This window comes from Rhinolophus sinicus, linkage group LG03 (genome assembly GCF_036562045.2).
Source record: "Rhinolophus sinicus isolate RSC01 linkage group LG03, ASM3656204v1, whole genome shotgun sequence".
Taxonomy (NCBI): domain Eukaryota; kingdom Metazoa; phylum Chordata; class Mammalia; order Chiroptera; family Rhinolophidae; genus Rhinolophus; species Rhinolophus sinicus.
Window position 1 is genome coordinate 170,764,629 of NC_133753.1, and position 21,535 is coordinate 170,786,163.

The 21,535-nt window shown below is 34.9% G+C and overlaps 1 protein-coding gene across 14 annotated transcripts in view; it reads right to left on the minus strand.

Annotated features, from left to right (window-relative positions):
• The window catches only part of NNT (nicotinamide nucleotide transhydrogenase), an 84,872-nt gene that overhangs the window by 4,875 nt on the left and 58,462 nt on the right, over positions 1–21,535 (minus strand). For all 14 annotated transcript variants that reach the window (XM_019736223.2, XM_019736222.2, XM_074328956.1 and 11 more), the window contains 2 exons: positions 18,776–18,935; positions 16,553–16,634 (listed from right to left, as the gene is read on the minus strand). In XM_019736223.2, the coding sequence (XP_019591782.1) occupies positions 16,553–16,634; positions 18,776–18,935 (242 nt within the window). The remainder of the gene's footprint in view (positions 1–16,552; positions 16,635–18,775; positions 18,936–21,535) is intronic.

Sequence of the window (21,535 nt, forward strand, 5' to 3'; positions counted from 1 at the left end):
GGGATCCATCCAATCTCAGCTTAGATACCTTCAGTGACCAGAAACTTACCCCTTCCTAAGGTCTATTCCATTACTAGACAATCCTGATAATTTTATCACTCACACACACACACACATACACACACACATTATATTAAGCCCAAGAGAACCCCTATCTCATCACTTTCCAAGGTCTGTAGTTTTGCCATCTGGAGCCATGAGTTTGCTCCCTCCTTCATAACGTAGATTCCTTTCAGCTATCCTAGGATGCCTGCTAAGCAAGACATTCTCAATTTAACTATTCAATGACTGACAAGGTGTCCAGATCCATTGCTGTCCTAGTTGCCTCTTCCTACACTAAGCAATGCCCAGCTCAAACCTCAGTCCCCCAAACAATATGCTGAATGTGATCTAGATGCATAAGGCACAGCAAGAAAATCACATCCTCAGATCATTCATTGATGAAACCTAAGTCGGCATTAGCATTTACAGCTAGCCCAACACATTGCTGTCTCAACAAAACTTGTGGTCATTTAAGATGCCCTGTTACTTTTCACAGGAACTGTTGCCAAGCCAGGCTTCCCTCCCCACTTTCAATACAGGTCCTGTTAGGAACAGATTAAAGAAGCATAAGAATCGACACCTCCCAAAAGCAGACCTGAAAAAAGCTATAAAATGGCTATTTATGTTGTCCAGATAATTGACAAATGGTTTTCTACACCATTACAACTGATCGTGAAGAGTCTGAATTGTTGAGTCTTGTAATTGGGAAAGAAAAAAGAAAAAAAGACATCAAGTGACAGGTGTTTTCTTTTATCAAATGCTCCTTTATATAATCTTCCTTCTGGGATCACTGCATGTTCCTAAATAACCAATTTATGTTTAAAAAAGACAAAACTCAGGGCTAAAAAGAAAGAAAACAGTTATCTCTAGGTGGTTGTACAACAGATCACTTTATTTCTGATTTTTTACAATTTAGGGCAGCTGAAACAAACTCAGTACTTTAGTTAAATTGAGTTTTAGAGCTGCATTCCTATATTTTAAAAAAAAAAGAAATGATGCATCTTCTTTGCAGAGGGGCTGCTGACATATATTTTGACATAATGGCTAATACTGACTCTAGAATGTGCTAGGCAATTTGCACAACTTTTTTAGTAAATAGTTAAAAGCTGGGATTCAAACTCAGATCCTTCTGCCTCAAAGTCTGAACTTTTACCTACTATACAATATAGTCAGGAGAATCAAGCCATTTAAGAGACGTTTTTGTTTAGATAACAGCTCAGGTTAACCAGTTGTGTGATGTTATGTTAGGCAAGTTTACTTAATGACTCGCTGTCAGTTTTCCCACAGAGTAGTAACCAGCTGTTATTATAAGCTCACATCATGCCAAGGGCTCCATAAAACTGTGTAGAAGATGTCTGAGAAATACGTATTTATCTCTGCTTGAATAGATGAAATATGGAGTTACAAGAACCCAATGTATAGTGTGCTTTAAGAAAAACTGAGAGCCAAGAAATTTTCATCAGTGCTACAAATTATAAAATAAACATTAAATACTTGCATGGACAAATAGACAGAGGAGAAAAAAATGTCTCAGTACAGCAAGGTAAAACATTTATCAGCACTTCTTCAGTGCTGGCGATGTGGATCTTGAAAAAATTACTGGGAGTAGAAGGTAGAAATGAACTGCATAGAATGAACTATTAACAATCTATGATTCTTTTAGAAGGAATTCATCATCTCTTCCCTTGGTGAGCTATCTGTAGTTTTAATTTAGTGAGAATAAAATTAAGGGCCGTTATCATTTACTCTATCTAGACAGTGGTCACCCACCCTCACCACCTCATAAGGTTTTAAGTTCTTCAACCACACATGTTCCTATCATTTTTGTGAATATAATAGTTCAACACTTGAGTAAAAATTGTTAAATGTTCTCTAAAAACAAGATTGCTTTTTTTTTAACTAGACATTACTATCCTATTGTCATCTTCTGTACCACACCAGAGTTTTTGATTGCTCCTGAAAACAAATGAGGCAAAATACTGTCAATTTATGTTCACACTCTTCATATAGTAATACAAGCTATATTCAGCACTACTGCAGCTGTTTTCAAACTGTCTCAGAGAAAGCATTTCCAAAATGTTCCACAGACTCCTTGATTGAAATAGCTACCTTAAAATTTTAATATTTTTACAGTGGCAATAAGATAAAACATTTGCAAAAAAAGTTGTCCAGGCATCAAAGTATATGCTCATTAAATGGGAGTTATTGCTAAACCTCAAATCTAAAAACAAATATCATTTTAAAATTTTAATAATAATACGGCATTTTAAGCATGAATACAAAAAGACTTGGAAAGAAAATGCATTATATGGAAATAACCAAAATATACTCTTAAGCTTACTGATTGCCATGAATTTTGAAAAAGACAAAATGAATGGAAGTTTCAAAGTGCCTGATTTTGTGAACAAGCGTCACAAGTTTTTAGTTCAGGACTTTGAATCTTTTTTCTATGATGAGGATGGCTAAATAATCAACCCTTAGATTCATGGGCAATAACAGAATCAGTAAGAAAAAGATACTACCAGGCACAGAGAAGGTGAAGTTCACTTAAGTGTAATAAACAATTCAAATTTCAAAAAAGAGGAAAGACTGAATTTGTGTAATCCTTGCATAAAGTGAGAATAGAAGGCAGAGCACAAAACAAAATGCACATGAGAGTGACATGGAACGTGTGGCTTTAAAGGCACACATGAGACTAAAGTATGAAACATCAGAAAGTAATTTGAATATCAAAATAAATAAGGATAGTAATAGATTATAAACCACTGGCGAAAATGGGAATTCATAAGTCAAGACTGATAACAGACTCATAAGTCAAAGGAAAGAACAAAGGGAAGGAGGAAGGGAGGGAGAGAGAAAGGAAAGAAGGGAGGAAAGAAGGCATACTCTCCCCACAATGGTAGACTATCAACTGATAACTGTGGTATAAAACCACCATTTTGCAACCATCATAATAAAAACTGGTTCAGATGAAAATCATCAGCACATGTTCAACCTCGGGAGTAGAGTTTGATGAAGTGCAGGATATTTGTAAGGTCTTAAAGAGAGCTCAAAGCAGTTTGCCCGTCCCTTACTCTTACTTCAACAGAAAAAGAAAAAAAATGTTAAAGACTTTCATTGCTTTCTCTGAGAGCTACTTTATTGAAAATGAGTAATAATAAGAATGAGTAGTTGTTAGAAATAGTAACCATCTATACTTTTTGCTCAACAGGCATTTGATTAAAGGACAGAGTCCATATTTCTCTTTCTTCCCAGCTAATAATTCCTTCTAAATACCTAACAAAATAGATTACCAAGATTAACAAACCAAATCTCAGTCAAGAAGAATTTAAATTGAAACTGTAATTTCTTACGTATTTTAATGCACTGTTTGGTATACATGGGTACTGACAGAATATTTTAACTCAACGTCCTTCTAAATAATTTGTGGGAGAACTAAAGGCAAATAGAACGTGCCCCAACAAAGGCAGACACCATGTAATTAAATGTTAGGATCCTGATGTGTCAGTTTTTAAATAATGATGGAACAAACTAATTTCCAAAAGAACATAGCTTAAAATCAAAAATTTTAGTTTGAAAAAAAGGTCATTCTGCTTTACAGAGAGGTTCTTACTAATGCATCGAACGTATTATTAATCAGCTGACTTTCATTCAAAATTAATGCTAATTTGTATTTCAAATGTGTCCATTTCAAGTCAACATTCCAAATTAACACAGGCTTGTTTTCCCACATTCAGGAAAAGGTACTGTAACTTCTATCACTGACGAGACCCAGTGCTTAAAAGGATCAGAGGGTGCTTGGATAAGGTTCAAGAGAAACACAAAATATCTAACCACTTAGAAAATAACACACTCTGCGTGAAAAAAAATCAACTGGCTAGAAAAACAGGCAAAACTTTATTTTTAAGCAGATTAAATAAAACAGAAGTTCACCAACTAGTCCTCATTTTCATACAACAGAAAAAAAAAGAAAATGGTCTTAAAATGCAAAAGAAAGAATTGGAATTAAATTTTGAAAACAAAGACTCCCTCTTAATTTTAAACAAATTTCCCAGTTTCAGCCTTCTTTTCTGTAGATCAGGGAGACAAAGGCTCATGAATCTGAGCTGATGTACTAACCACCTGTTCAGTACAAAATGGACTCAAAAGTATTCCACATATAAATGAGAAGGATGGTTGATTGGCAGTGGACGTAACAAAGACAGTTACGACAGCTGAGATATCACTTTCATGGATGGGAGGAGGGGGAGGGATCAACCAATGGTCTTAACACCATTAGTAAGAGAGAGGAGCAGCATAGGTGGGACTCAGAATTTCCAGAACTATAAGACATTGCTCTACCTCACTCCTATAGTAATATTTGCCATGAATTACTCATTTGTACTCTTTGGAGATGTTAACAGTAATCTTGGACACCAAAAAATGTCTCTTCCTCTCCCAATCCTCCTGATCACCAATTAGTATTTCCTGCCAACCCCTCCCCCCGCACCCTCTCCCCCCCCCCCCCCCGCCCTTTCCTCTTCTCCAAACCTGATTGGTGAGATTTTTTTTTAAGAGTCACTGTAGTTCATGACATCAGGGTCTGTATTAGTTTCCTATTGCTGCTGTTAACAAATTACCACAAATTCAGTACCTTAAAACAATACAAATTGATTCTCTTATAGTTCTGAAGGTGAGAAGTCCAAAATCAGTTTCTCTGCACTAAAATCAAGCACTTGGCAGGGCTGCATTTTTTCTAGAGGCCGTAAGGGGAAATCCATCCCTTGCCTTTTCCAGTTCCAGGAGGCTGCCACCATTCCTTCTGACCCTCCTTCCTCTCTCTTATAAGGACCCTGATGACATGAACCCACCCGAATAATCCAGGATAATCTCCCTACCTCAAAATCCTCGTTTTAAATCTACAAAATCCCTTTTGCCATGTAAAGTAACATATTCATAGATTTTTAAGGATTAGGAGGTGAATATATCTTTGGGGGCCATTATTCACCCTACTACAAACTGCCTTTCAAGTCCTCAAATTCCAGCTAATAGGGCCTCTATTAGATGAATAAACACTGAATATACACTTTGAGATTTACTTCTGGATTTCAATTTGGTATCCCTTCTTGATTTTAGTATTTTTTGTTTAATTTTTATTTATTTGTTTGTTTTTAATACTGCCTTTGCTTATTTTTCAATTAATCCATCTGGCTATCATCATTAGGAGGTGTCTTGGACCAAATTAGAAATCGAAGACCTCCAAATGTATTAGTTATTATTGTAATATTTGATTAGCTGCAGACTTCATAAAGACAGTGTTTCTTTTGAGCTAGTTGGGAAGAGTAAATAATAACAAAGCTAACCAACATGTTATGCTGAATATCCCAAAGGACAGATCACTTTACATCTGTTTGCATAATAATCTATTATACCAAACTTTACAACTCTAAGATTGGAGAAAAACACATACAAGGCTATTACAAGAGAATGCCAATGTTTTGAGAGAAATAACAGAACACGCTAAATTTGTAGAAATATGTATGTGCATGTTGAGTCAGTGTGAGTTTATAACAATTCTGGCCCATGGAACTGGCTAATCTCCAAAGTATGTATTAATGTTAATTATATCCGACATTGGTTGGCCATGACCGGCAATTTCCAGGAACTGACGGCCAAAGCTCATCAATGTTCCATCATCACATGAAGAATATCCAGAATTCCAAAATGCAAAGCCTACTAGCCTTTTAGTTCTTCCCTTTGAACTATGAAAATTATTTTTATTGCGTACATACTTAACAAAACAGAGTCAGCTGTCCCTGACCACAAGATTCTACAGAAGGGAAATAACTACTAAAATGAGATCACAGAAAGATCTTTCATGCTCCCGGACCTCTTTGTTTATATACCTACTCCTTACGATGCACTGGATCATAACAACTGGTTGATATGACTGTGCTCTCCAGACTGGGAGCTCCTTGAGTACAGGAACCATGTCTTATTTATTTATCAGTTCCCACAATACCCAGCATTCTATTATAGGTACTCAATTAACATGGGGGGGTGAATGGAAGGGGTTTTAAACAATATAGTGTGCTCAATAAGGTATGCTGACTACATAAACTTTCTGTCTCTTTTTAGAAAAAGAATTTAGGGAAGTAGTATAGAGTAGCAGTTAAAAAGCTCTACACTTGTCTTATGAGGGAGACCACTTCAGGGACGGTGTAGATGCCTGACCACTGTGCTATATACACGTGAAGCTGAGGCTGAATAATAATGAATGTCAACTATAATTTAATATATATATAGTCACAGGATGTGGAGTACAGCATAGAGAACAGAGTCAGTGGAATTGTAACAGCTATATACAATGTTAAAGAGGTAGTAGATTGGGGAGTTACCACTTTGTAGAGGGGGGTTATCACTTTGTGAGGGGTGTAAATGTTAACTATTACATTGTTTTGTACACCTGAAACTAATTTAAAAAAAGAAAAAGAAAAAGCTCTAGAGTCCCACTGCCTGAGTTTAAAACATTTGGACAATTTACTTCTATGTGCCTCACTTTCCTCACATGTACAATGGGATTAATAATAAAATCCCATCAGAGGATTATTGTAAGATTTAAGTGAGACAGTTCATGTAGAGAGCTTTTTATATGAAGCACTTTAGACCAATGCCTGGCACACATAAGCCTTTAATCAATGTAACCTGCAACTATGATATTCTATTCAAATACTCTTTTTGTAATATAAATGTTCTGAATTTTTCAGATAAATGCACATTTTAATGATCATTTATATAAAAAGAAATGCACATTTTTACATTAAAACAAATGCTGGTTTGATATCAACATTTTCTAAGTTGGTTTTCTAATTATTATCTTGAAATCTCAGTAAACATCAATATAGTCCAATAAAAGCCAGAAATTCTTTGTACTCACAACTACATCAAAACACTAGAGAAACTATATAATTAATACAGATTGAGGCAAATAACTGAATACTGAACTCTTTGGTCATAACTAATATTCAAATACAGATTTACTTTGATAAGAGTCAAATTTCAAACTGCCGTATTTAACCTTTCCACCGATAATATTAGACACTTTTTGCCCTGACAACAAATATCACCAAGTCAGAGCAATCTCTTCAATTATCTTGAAGCGAGAAAAATTTTAACATTTTTTGTTACTTTCTCTCTCATACCGTGTTTCCCCGAAAATAAGACCTAGCCGGACAATCAGCTCTAAAGCGTCTTTTGGAGCAAAAACTAATTTAAGACCGGGTCTTATTTTACTATAAGACCCAGTCTTATTATATAATATAAGACTGAGTCTTCAATTAATTTTTGCTCCAAAAGACGCATTAGAGCTGATTGTCTGGCTAGGTCTTATTTTCGGGGAAACACGGTATATGAAAATGATAAAGTTTTTTAAGGAACACTGTAAAATAAAAGCTAAGACCTCAGTCACCAATTAAAAATAGACGCAGGCACAGTTAAAAAAAAAAAAAAAAAGTTTAATAATCTACTCAAATGAAAAACCTAATCTTCAGAGCCTTTTAAATTAACTAAGAAATAATAAAGCATATAAGCTATTCATGAATACCACATGAACTGGGTAAATTGTGGTAAGGGAGCAATTCAAAAAAAACACCATAATTTTTTAAGCCTGGTTTTTAATACATGATGACAAAAACCCCACTGTTAGACTTTTTTAAAACCTCACATTTGATTTCAGATACCACATGTTTTAAAGGGGACACAACAACAAGAACTCCCATGATCATGGACCATGGAGACAATATGTCCTGACCAGGACACATTATAGCAGTGGTTCTTGGACATGAGGGGCTATGAAAGGGTATAAAACATTCACCACATGGATCCTACCACAACTGTTCAAATAAGCTACATTCTCCTTCTTGCATTATGGAAATATCCAGATTTAGTTCAGCAATAAACCATGAAGAAGAGCCATGTACCCCAAGTCAAGATAAGACAAAGAAACTACAGGGACAACTGTGCGCTGGTTCTAAAGTATTTAGAGTGTTTTCTCCATTTTGCAAACTCTTGTTATTATAAATAGTGAAAAGGATCTCCAGATTTTAAAATACATATATATATATCTATATATATATAGATATATATATCTTTAAACCCTCAACTATTTGGTTAAATGTTTTGGGAGTCGTTGTGCAAAATCTATTTTCATACTCAAGATATTCAAAGGGTTAATTTCTTTTCTTTCACTGTGTTTTATATTTTAAAGTCAAACTGCATATAGGACAATGTACATTGGTAGCATTTTGGAATTAGGTCTTCCCAATAACATCATCCCACAATTCATCTAAATATGTTATTCTCAACTCCTAGGAGAAAGACAAATTAACTAGGAAAAAGACATAACAAAGGGAAAATTTTAAAAAGCGTTAGTTTATTAAAAGCTTACTTATTCTTCCTGTTTTCAAACATAAATATTTATCAATCAGTAAACCTTAAGAGTTAAAATAGACCTTAAAGATTCTCCAATGCAACTGCTTCCTACGGCAGGAATCCTTCATTTAGAATTACACTACAATGTTCAGTCACAAAACAGGTTAGGAGTTCCACTGTAGATGTCATACGTAATAGAGTCCCTGGTATGGGCTACACATATTAAGGACCTTTATATTCTATGTTTGCATGTGGCAGTGTTCCATTCTGAGGAGCGTCCATGAAGGTAATAAAAAGTTGTGTGACTATATTCAATTTTTTTTTTAATTGTGCATTTCACCTGTGAAAAATATGATGGGATTTGAAACAGAGGTTTCTTTGGTTTATCACTTTCTGATCAGAATGTCTAATTGAGTTACAGGTCACTTATTAAAAGCACAAGAAAAAGTTATTTTTTAAAATAACTACAATAAATGTTTAGAATAAAACCTCATAAGACATCAAGCAGGGTAAATGTGACACAAATTTCACCCTTGCTGGTGAAAAGGTTGGGACCAACTGGGTAGAATTAGCCTATCCATCTGAAGAAAAACATGGTTATGAAGCGGAAATAAAATCTTCCTAACAAGGCAGACGCTGCCCACAAAAACTAATTAATGAAAAAGGCTGTGGAATCAACTTTCTGGCAAAGCTTCTTAGGCAAAAGGATAGACACCCAGCTTTCTAAAATTGTGAAAGTCCTTCTTAGAAGCAGTGGTTCAGACGAACTCACTCATACAAGTCCAAATGAAAAAAAAATTGTTCATTAAATTTCCTAGGCCTGTCCAACAGCCAGAACTGGAGAATGTTATGTACCTTTCTTTGTTTTTGTGAAGGCAAATAAGGGCTGATCTGCTACCCTGATCTGAAATCTGGTGTTCATCCATGGTCTGCCTTTCTTCAGGAAGAAAATGATGAATGTTAAAGAGCTTACAAAAATGTCTCAGGGTCACAATTTTTCTAATACAGAACTTAGAACCTGTTCTATGACGTGGATGAGGAAATGCCTGACAAAAGCCAATGGTCATATTTTCCATGTGTACATGCGACCTGTGGCACTGAGGCCATCCAAAGAATGAGAAGTCATCAAAGGAGGATCAGATAAGGGGATCCAGTACAAACACAACGGAGTCCTCTGCAGAACCATGTCTCAACCTGTTTTCCATTCTGAGGAGATCATTAAAGATTGTGTCCAAATATGGCTTTTCCATCACTAAACCAAATCCAGCTACCAAACCCAGAATAGAAATTGTATGACTACTGACAGTTTTCATTTCAAAATAACCAATAAGACTATGAAGAATGATATCAAAGAAAAAATTAAAATTATAATTTGCCACTAATGTTCTGATTATAAACTGGCACATTGCAGAGATTTAGTAAAAATTATGCATAATTTCATCTTTCTGTCTGAATAACTCTAATGATGTTGTTGAATGCAATGGTTAGTGAGCTCCATAAAATGCAAATTATAAGATACTGAGGAATCTGAACATGAAATGAGAAGGTTTATATTTACTTATACCCTGCCATGTTTACATGAACCTTATTGAAGAAAATCAGCTCAGAGTTTATTATGACTAATACTAGAACTAAGGGCCAAAAATCACCCTGATGATCAGAGGCAGTGGTTTCATCAATTGTGCGAGTTTCTCCCTCAGACCACTGAACTGTCTGTGACAGGGTTTCCAAGGAATAAGTCCTCCAATAGTACAGCTGACAGAGGTTTTACAAATTACCGAAATCACAGACAGGCTTTTAACATAGTCTTCTGTTCTTTCCACCACACCAATATGCTGTGGACGGTATAAAGCCAAATGTAGTGTGGTCAACATTCGGAATCTGGGAGGAAGATGGCCACTTCCTAGGAGCACAACAGACACCTTTGATCTGAGAGGTTACTGGCAAGTCAATGCATAGGCTGAACACAGATGTGACTGAACACATATACTTTCTTCGGTTTCCCTCTTTTCCACCAAAAGTTTCACTCATTTGACCAAATACACAAATAACTCCCATCACACCCACCTTCCTGCCACCACATTTCTCAAGAAAGCAGGCTCGGTGCAAAGACACCATATTCTCTCAGAAAATCAGAACACTGGCTAATTCATCACCAAACAGTGCCATTTGTAACTCTGAAAGTCTGACACAATAGCCTGTGCTATAGCTGTTCATCATTTCAACTAGCATCTGAATTGGAAACACAATGGGGGTATAAGTTTTTCATAATTCAGGATATCTTAAAGCCTATTAACTATCCTCCCAGTGAATGTAAATTCCGCAGGGTCAGTTGTTTTTATCTGTGTATTCACTGATGTATTCTCAAGAACTAGAACAGTACCTGGCACAAAGCACTATCTAATTATTTGTTCAGTGAATGGTCACTAACATAAACAGTCGTGTCTAAAAAGGAGGTATTACAAAGCTGGCGTGAAACTGCTAAATAATGCCTATTTCTTTACTCAGATACAATACTGGATCTTTCATTTGGTCTAATTTCTATTCTCCTCAGAAACATGAACCTTTATTGCTTTACAAATTTGCATGTCCTAGCTCTTCCTACACCCCAAAACATAACAAATCCAAGAAGTATAAACTGTTTATTTGAATTACATTTAATCCATGAAAAACAGGAAAATCCAGTTAGTTCGAAAAAATATTTCATCTTCACGTTATCTTCAAAGAATAAAAGATTTCTTAGCAAAAATAACATATATTTAAACTTATAACCATGTCATACAAAACTACAAAACACTATTAAATTGTAAATACCATTGGCAGCCAAATGTGTTTAGACAGAGAATGAAAAAAATTTAATATTTATCTTTAAAAACCTGCAAAAATTTTCATGTTATGAGTAGTATAAGAAGTTTGAAATGTCCCCTGGACAATTTGCCTCTCCTTTGTATTCCTCCCCTAATTCTACTCTACTTTTCTTAGCATACTATCACATTAAATGAAATTCACTCATTGATTCATTCATGTATTTGTTTTCTTTATAACTGCCGTATTTTCCCGTGTATAATGCACACTTTTTTACCCAAATTTGTGAGGGAACAATAAGGAGCATTATATATGGGTAGTACTAATTCTGTACCGATATAAATGCTTTTAATTCTTTTATTTATGCTTGTGAGTTAAAAGTGTAGCTCTAGAAATCAATAACGATAGCTGTATGCAAAATAATACCCTGGAATACAGTAATCGGTTTTGTTGAACTTCCAACAGACTTGCAATGACGAAGAGTTCTTGGCCTACTACGATGAGTACATATCATAAATTTGTTACTGGTACGTAAAATTTATTGTACCTTGTATTTGTTCTTGTGTTTTGTAATTATTTGTTACATTAAATTTCTTATACCATAATATGTAAAAAAATAAATGCTAAAATTCTTTTATAATACAAAAAACAAGTACCTAAATGTAAACAAATAAAAATTTGAATTAAAAAATTAAAATGAAAGATTTTTTTCCCTGAAAGTTTGGGCTAAAAATATGGGTGCACATTACACACGGCAAAATACTGTGTAAACTTTTGAAAGTTGGAACTGGGCTTATGCATCCTTGCATTGTCACTACCTAGTCATAAATGTCTATCAAATTATTAATAAAAAGATACAGCTGAACATTAACATGAAAGCAATATATAACATCACTTAGTTAATCAAAGAAGCTGATATGTGGTTTCTTAAATTCAAAAAACTTCTGTGATAATCCAAGCAATAATGCGTTTATGAAAAAAAAGAATTACACCTCTTTCTAAGAATTATTCACCGGGAATACTATCTCTTCTTTATAATGAAAAGCCTATCATATCAATCCAAAGACTGGGAAATAAAGAGAAAAAATGTCTGTCCTCTTGTATCCCAAGATTTTTGCAATAAAATGCTTTTAGAAATCAAGCCTAAGTTAGGTAAGTTACAGAGGCATTCTGAGCAACTGGGAAGCAACAATATCCCAGCCAGTAAAGAAAGTCTACGTCAGTGAACTTTCACGATGTTCCAAAATGAGCTCTTGTCATGAAACGTCACATGCTTCATTTTATAATCTCAGCTCTCTGTGAGCATGTTATGACTATGGCCAAAGTAAAGGAAAACAGGAGTGTCTCTAAATCAATCATGGGCCATGAAGCCAGACAGACTGTATGACAGATGCAATTTTTCTTGGCACCACTTGGGCATAACTAACTGATGACAATCGTATGTCCACACTGGCACATGTCCACGGGGGATGTGTGCGAGTATGTCACCACATCTGGATGTTAGGCATGCTGGGGTCCTGAGGCTCAGAGATCTACCAAAACCAGAGGCCCAGCAGCTGTGCTCAATGAACACCGTGGGAGCTCCACAGAGTGATGAAAGGACTAAATTACCGCAAACTGTAAATACAGATTTATTTCATTAACATACGAGGTAACTGCTGCAGCCATCTCTTGTTCACAGACATTTGTCTCTTTAAAAAAAGTTGTTATCTATATACATATACATATTCCTAACTTCATAAAGAAATTTTGCATTTCTCCTATGAAAAGACGACACACTCAAAGCAAAATCCATAAAGTTTCTATGATTCCCTTTAAATAAAAAAAAAAATCTTCACACAGAAACAAGGAAAAATATGATAATCTACTGTCATCATGTTAGCAAGGATAGTTCTCTTCCCTTTAATTCAAATGAGATTTACATAATTTGTTACAAAGCCCATGTTGAAAATTCGACATACTATACTTTTTAAAAACTATAGTATACTAATATATAATTTCATCTTTAATATGAAATATTTAGATCAAGATAAATGACTAATTTTTCCTAACTCACAAACAGCAAAATCAGACTGAACAATAATTTTATTCTGATCCTATATAATAAATTAATAAATTTATTTTTATTAATAAATTATTTGAACTATGACAATTATGTGAAACGATAAAAAGCTCTCATGAAAAGTCTATGTTCTAGTCACAAAATTAGTTCAATAAAAAACAAATTATAACTAAGAAACTATTCACACATGTTTAATTAAATATCTCCCATAAATCTTAAGTCAAATAATTACTTTTCTCATGCAGTGTGACAGAATTCATCCTAAAACAGCAGTTTATATTATGTCCTCATGGATAAAATTCAAATTTTAATCAGATCAGAAACTAAAATTTCATTTGTCTTATTCCTTTTCTTTTCAGAACATTTTTTTCCATCCCTCTTATTCCTTTCCTTTCACATCCTGCCTTCCATCAAGCTGCCCAACTCTTACAATGCTCTCCAACTTTGCATCTACCTATCTAACACTGGACTGTTTTTCCAAGATGTCTGGTTAATATAGGCTGATCAATAGGTAACAAAGGAGGTATGTCAAATTAATCATTCCCTTCCCTAAGTATAATTAAGACATAAAAGCCATCTTTCTCTATTTTATTATGATTGCCACTCATCTCCTAAACATTTATGTGGTGATAGAAGGCATTACTAATATACTCGACTTTTCACATGTGGATTGAATATAGAAAAACAATTTCATTTTAGAAAAATCATAGATTCTTTAGCACATCCTTTCCACTTATAGGTCTGCAAATGCTTTAAGTGGCAAAACAATGACTAAATTGGAAGCATAGTTTAATACCCTATATGAAAATAGGAAAAAGTTACGAAAATGAGACTTAAGTGAAAATTAAAAAACAAAATCAATGAGTTTTCTCATCGTCTATCTTCAATTAATCTAAGAATATACTAAACATCGGAACCATGTATATCACAGAAATGCTGGTCCTAACACAAAACAGTATTTTAACTCTATGTGTTTGAAAAACACAGATTTATAGACCACAGGAAGGTAGAGATTAGGGGAAAGAGTGAAAGAAGAAAGGGAAGGAAGGGAAGGGAAGCAGGGAAAGGAGGGAGAGGGGAAGGATGGAGGGAAGGAGGAAGGAGGGAAGAAAATGCAGCTGACAGTAAAACATTTTAGATAACCTATGATTTCATCATTTAAGTTTCTTTTACCACTAATAATAGCTGCGATACTTAAGCTGAAGATAAGGATTCTGCATCCAGTCTGGCCTGATACTCTCACCAGTTCTAGGCACACTGTGTGGCTTATTTTTTTATCATCTGCCCACAGACAAAAGTGTAAGATGGGCATCTAAAAGGAATGTTTGTTAACAGACATTAACAGTTATGTCAATATACATTAACATCCTGGTGGACAAACTAATTTTACTTAATAATAGTTACCTTGTCTCTGTTACTTATGGTACTATATCAGTGAAACTGCTAGTGAAGCAGCTTCCCCGTAAAACAGACAGCAGTTATCCTCCCACAGAGAACTCCAGCCAATCCTGCCACGGACTCCCAACAGCAGAGTTCCAGAATAGAGATCCAAAGGTGTACAGGACAGATGCAAAGTACGGCCAGGGTCATCACCCACTGGCCCCATTTTTACATGCCTCAAACCCTCTGTCCAAGGTCAGGAGGAATAATCTAGAAATAAAGAGTCCTCAGCTTTGCCATTCTGTTTACTTTGCCATCCTCCCAAGAGCAGAGTCCAGAGCCCAAATGGCAAGTGACAGGAACAGCTGTTGCTCTAACTCATATTTGAAAAAGTGTATGGTTTTAGAAAAAGAAAATTTTCAGCAGTCTTTTCCACCCTGAGAGTGTGAGAACTAAATCAAACAGTAACCAGCCCACACGTTGACCACTGGGTCTCACTCTTCACAGACCTCTCGCTTAATTGTTTTTCTTCAGTGTGAACAACAGAAACCAAACAGACACAACTTGATGTGGTTCAAATGCTTTCCTTGACCTCCTTCCGCAAATCAAACAAACCACAGAGAAACAGGACTTCTGTTTTACCCCATTAATAAATATCTTGCAGTTTAGTATAACAAAATTTCCCTTTCTAAAATGAGCCTATATTTAGGTTTGATGCTATTAGACAGAGGGCGAAAACTAAGTAGAAAGACTAAGGCTAGAATAGGATTTTTTACCACTTAGTTTCCTCACCTAAGATTACATATTTAAAACTCCACTTTAAGATACCAATGCACTATACACCTGAAGCTGAAGTAGAATAATATAGAACATCAACTATAATTAAGTGGATATTACATATATATATATATATATATATATATATATATATATATATATGTATATAAAATATATCCACAAGATGTAGAGTAAAGCATAGGAGGATAGTGAATGGTATAGTAACAGCTATATACCATGTCAGAGGGGTAGTACACTGGGGGGGGTTATCACTTTGTGAAAGGTGTAAATGTCTAACTATTATGTTTGTACACCTGAAACTAATAACAAACAAATAAACAAAATTTAAAACATAAATAAATAAAACTCCACTTTAAGGAATAGTCATAAATGTCTGACCACTATGCTGTACACCTGAAACTAATATAATATTGAATGTCAACTATAATTGAAAATTTTTTTTATTTTAATTCAGTTTCTCAGTTTAAGGCTATTAAGTGCTCGCTAGCCACATGAGGTAAGTGGCTACCATATTGGAAGAGTGCAGGTATAGAACATTTCCATTTTCACAGAAAGTTCTATAGGACAATGTTGGTATATACTGTGACCTGCTCAACTCAGGCCTCGTGAACAGTATCTGAGCCCATCTCCGGTTCTCACCACTCAAAACAAATGACAGAAAGACTAGTACTTTCAGGGATCATTTCTATAGTTGTTACGGGAGGAGTTTCTCTGAACATGCAGAGCACCAGAAATAGAGGGCAGCTTGCTGTTGACCGAGTACAAAGTAACAGTTATGTAAGAAGCGTTCTTACCACATAAAATAAATTTTTAAGTGGTAGTAAATAGGCCAAACTGCTAATAGTAGTTGTCTCTGGGCAACGGGACTATAATTACTTTTTTCTTTTTCCTATTTATGTGTTCTTGGATTTTATTCAATAAGCACAATATTCTTTTCTTAATTAACAGAAATTACATGTAAGATTTTTTAAAAAAGAAATGCTCATCTAAAAAAAAGTCATCTGTTTTCCTTTTCTTTCACACACACACTGCAAGCCTCTCACTGGAAGCACTTACCTGACTTTTTTGCCCTGTTCAGAGAGCATCTTTACCAAATCGGCGATAGGGTACTGAGCTTTGGCCGCACAGAGACCATAGCCTACGAGGAATGTTAAGAACACAGAAGAATATGGTTTTTATTTTGAAATTTTATGAACATAATTTTATGCCCAAAAGGCAATCAGTTAACAGGACTAGAAATGAAAGCAAACCTATAATATGGAGTTTTTAAAATACTGGATTGAATTTCAAATTCAAAATCTAATGGTTCCCTCCTCAATCTTCTGTAGTGCCTGATACTGCTGGCCACGCCTCCCCACACACCACACCACACATACACCTGTGTCTCTCTCTCTCTCACTCACACACTTTCACTCTTGCTCTCACTCATTCTCTCTCTGTCTCTCTCATAAATGTTTTTAAATTAGCTTCACACTTGGCTTTAATAACACTGCAGTCCCTGGTTCCCCTCCTACCTTTGTTCCCATTCTTCCTCAATTTCTGTGACTAGATCTCCTTCTGTTCTCCCCCTTACACAATGAAGGTCCCCCAGGGCTTTAACTCTGCCACTCACACTCTCCTTGGGAAATCTCAGCCCAACCCATGGCTTCAAAAACCATATGACGACTCCCAATCTGTCTCCAGGCTCAGTTGTCTGTTATTTGAGCGCCAGTACAGCATGTCCATTGTCCCATCTCCACCTCAAACTTAATATCTCCAAAAAAGAACTTAGAAACTAACAATTTAAAAAAAAATTTTTTTTAATAAAAAAATAAAGGGGAAACTCTTTTTCTCGAAAACAAAACTTCCCCTCTGACAAAGGAAAAACAGAAAACATTTCTAATGTTTTTACAGGTATGACTAAAAACTTCATACGTCTTCCTTCTCCTTAAACCCCCTACAATTCTGCCCATTCTCCTTGTAAAATGAATCGCACATCTATCCCCAACTTTTCTACCCCCCCTTTTCCAAATACCAAGTCTCTTCTCAAGCTATTGCCTCTGCCTTCCCCCACCCCCAATACCACCCATCCTCTAAGGCCCAAAACAAATCCTTACCTCCCGACAATCTTTCTTAGGTTCCCCATGATAGAAAAATTGTCTACACAGTCCAACTTGGCCCTTATCATAACCCACCTTACTTTATTTATCAATCTGACTTCTTCACTAGATGGAAAATGCCCAAAGGCAAAAGAGTGTGTCCTTTACATCTTTCCACCTTTATACTCTAGTGCCATGTTTCTCAACAGGTAACACTAATGCCACTTTGGCTGGAACAATTCTTCATGCAGGAATGTCCCAGGTATTATAGCATATTTATAGCTTATCTGCTCCCTCACAATAACTGACAGTAGCAGTTTTCTCTTTGAGACAACCAAAATCCCAAGTCCACATTTTCAAATGTCTCCAGAAAATGACATTTTACCCAATTGAGAAGGCTTGCATCTGAACATTCAGTTCTGCTAATGTTTGTTATTTGTATCTTATAACCAATCAACAAACTACCACATATGAACAGATTTTCTTTACAGAAAACTCCTATGATATTGAATGATAGAGTTAAAATCTTAATTTGAAGCCAATGTATTGCTTGTAACATCAGCATTCTGTGATCACAATGAAGAAGAACTGAACTAAACCTCGAAAAAGAAGGACACCGAGGCCTGGAAAGATTATACAACTTGGTCAATGTCATGTCGACTGTTAGAAGCAAAACTAAGAACCAAAGTAAGATGCTATGACTCCCAGACCAAGCTTTTTCTCCTAGGCCATGTGACCTCATCTTGTTGGCAACCACAGGTTTCTCTATGATTTTTAAATATTTCCTTCTGAAAAGAAAGAGATTATCATTTACTAACATTTACTGAGCAAGTCTAATGAGTGAGCTAGACACTTTCATATACTATACTTAACTTAATCCTGACAATAGGCCCAAAAATTATCAATGAGAAATAAATAACCAAGATTCAAAGATGACTTAAACATTTGTACAAAATCACAGAATGACACTGCTAGGACCATTACATCAATTTGTAGACTCTCTATGTGATCTCCAAAATATTAACCTAACCTGGGAACGCTCATTATTTTTCATTTAGTAATGATAGGATTGCTTCTAAGTTTCCAAAAATGAAGAAGTTCCCATTAGAATTTTTTCCTATTATAAGAAACTGTTTTGATATAATCAATTACAACAGGTATTAAAGGTTGCTTGCTTTTTTTTTTAATTTGGTTTTTTTACCTGGAGTAATAATAATGCTATTAGCTTCTCGAATCATGTCAATTGCATTCTCAAGGTTGATTTCTGTATGTGTGCCAGAAATTTCCATGGGTTTTCCACCAGCTGTTGAAGTGGTACCATAGCCTCCAAGAATCACATTAGCCAGGGAGCGATTCATTGCCTGGAACACAAAATTATTAGCTGTGAGAGTTTAATCCATGTAACTTTTTGAAAATAATAAGAATCCTTATGTATATGATATTCAGAATCATTTAAAGAGGTTTATGTAATCATCTAAAACATTTTAATCGGATAAATTTGATCTAGCTTCTGAAAATTATTTCAAAAATTTAAATGAAAAGACATCTGGGAAATCAAAGCATTTTTTCTATAAAATCTACTGTATACTGACATATTTTCAGTAAAGGAGCAATTATAAAAGCATTTAACAGAAAGTTACTAATAACAATAAGAAATTAATGAAAAATTCAGATCTAGTTATTATTATCTGTATACTGAGTTCTGCCTCCACATTCACGTGTATTTCATAAGAGTAAAACAGAAAGACAGGAATAAGAAATTTTATAAGGTGACCCTACAGATCTCTCAGGTGAATTCTGCTACCAGCTGCAAGCTGTCAAGAGGCAACCAGGAGGAATCAAAAGGGATTCATTTCATTTAGAACTCTGCTGCCCTCTGCCGTCAAGAAACAAAGAAATGTGGAGGCTGATACCGTCTGATTTTCCAAATCAGCTCCATGAAGCTATTAGTAGAAGTGACTGGATTCATTACTAGACTCCTAAAATACTTTGCTTACAAAAAGATAGATGAGTGAGTTTATATGTACTGTTTCATTATAATTTACACCTACCCTTTTAATCAGAAAAACAATCTTGGGGAAAAAACAATAGGAAGGCACTTTTCATTGCATGTTCAGTTACTATCACCCGACAATGTATCGTACAAACACCACAACGAAAATGTGACAATAACTGATCCGGTTTTGAAAACAGTTCATTTGAAGACCTCTGGGAGGTGAGGTGATAAAAGGAAAGAAAAAAGACAAGAAGCTAGACGTTCTGCGTAATCAAATGCATTGCAAGAATTCAAATCACTGTACATGATCAAAGCAGTCATTCTACATAATTACAACTGAATTTATCACTTCAGAAAAAATTCCAAAAAATTATTAAACCCTATTTTAAGGATGGTGATAAACATACCATTGACCCATTGTTTATACCATTTAAAGGTTACGTGTCAATCTATTATGTAAAAACAAAAAAGACAACATTTTATTATTAAAAGTACATGGGGATTTTACAGTGAAAATCACCTTAGGCAAAAAACATTACCACCATCCAAAGACAGCCCATCCTGGTACCACCTTAGGGGAGACAAGTACATATATTGCTGAGGGACAGAGGTAAAGGAAAGGAGGAAAAGGAGTAGAGAAGATAAGCTGAGAGCCACATTTGACTAAAGGCAACATATCAATAACTTAAGTTTCAAATGTGGACCAAATGTTGTCAGAATTTAACTTGTTCTTTTGACCTAAGCTGATTGATCAGATACAACATTCACATTTCACAGAGCCTAAAATCTAGTAAACTTGTGTAAGATTATTACATATAAAATAAAGCCCAGAATATCTTTATATATATTATTAACAGACAAGAGGGTCAGAGAAAAATTAAAGTAATGCTTTTAAATAAATTCATAGTCCCAATCTGACATGAAGTTTTAAGTTCTTATTACAACCTCCTCTACTTAAATCCAAGGTTTAATGAAAATCTAAATAGCCACCCTGAAACTTCCCAAATATTCAACATCTATTGATTTTGATATATTCTTTCTAGTTTTGAATTACAGAATTCTGAAATTACCAAAAATATGTTCCACCAAATTTTTGCACTTAAAAACTGATTCAAAGGACTATTTCAGACATTAAGATATTTCTGTCATAGATAACTTAAACACAAACAAACACACACACACACACACACACACACACCCATTCCATGACCTGCAATCCTGTAGAGGAACAGACAACAGAGGGCTGTGATGTAGAGACAGATGTAGAGCATATAACCACTTTATTCTGACTTGACTTAAAAGGAACCATTCTTTACTTCCTATAAAACTGAATGAAGGAGAAGGAAAGAACTTCTGAGGACACATAATTAATGTGTACCCACTTCTGATGGCATCTTAGGAAGAAAAAAAAAGGGAACCACACAGTAGTTTAACAATCAAAGTCAACTTGTTAAACACGTATCCACAATTATATCACCATTAAACTAATTCCATGTGGTCTCTTAAAAACAATTATTTTTCATCTCTGAATTTACCATTGCAACATCATATTTTCAACAAATGTTTAGGGTTTAAGGATTTGTTTTGTTTCTTTTTTTTTTTTTTTTGGCTTGCTTAAGTGATTAATGAGACTATCCTGTGACCACTGATCCACAGATTGAAGAGTTCCCAGCTTCCAAGACAAAGTATTTGCAACACTGTCCAACACTGTTCCTTTTAAGTTACTAAGCTCTATAATGAAAATTGTATGCTACATTAAAGAAAGCCTTAATTCACATACTTCTAAGGAAAATGTTTAAAAAAAAATCTGAACACAAAGGAAAGGTCATAAAATAGACAAAAACCAAAGCAATAATCACATGTATCCATCTACTAGCATCTCTCATTTCAATGCTTTGTAGGTACTAATTAATTGGTGGTAAGACAAAAAAAAATTTTCTTTTTTTTGGTTTGGATTTGATCCAC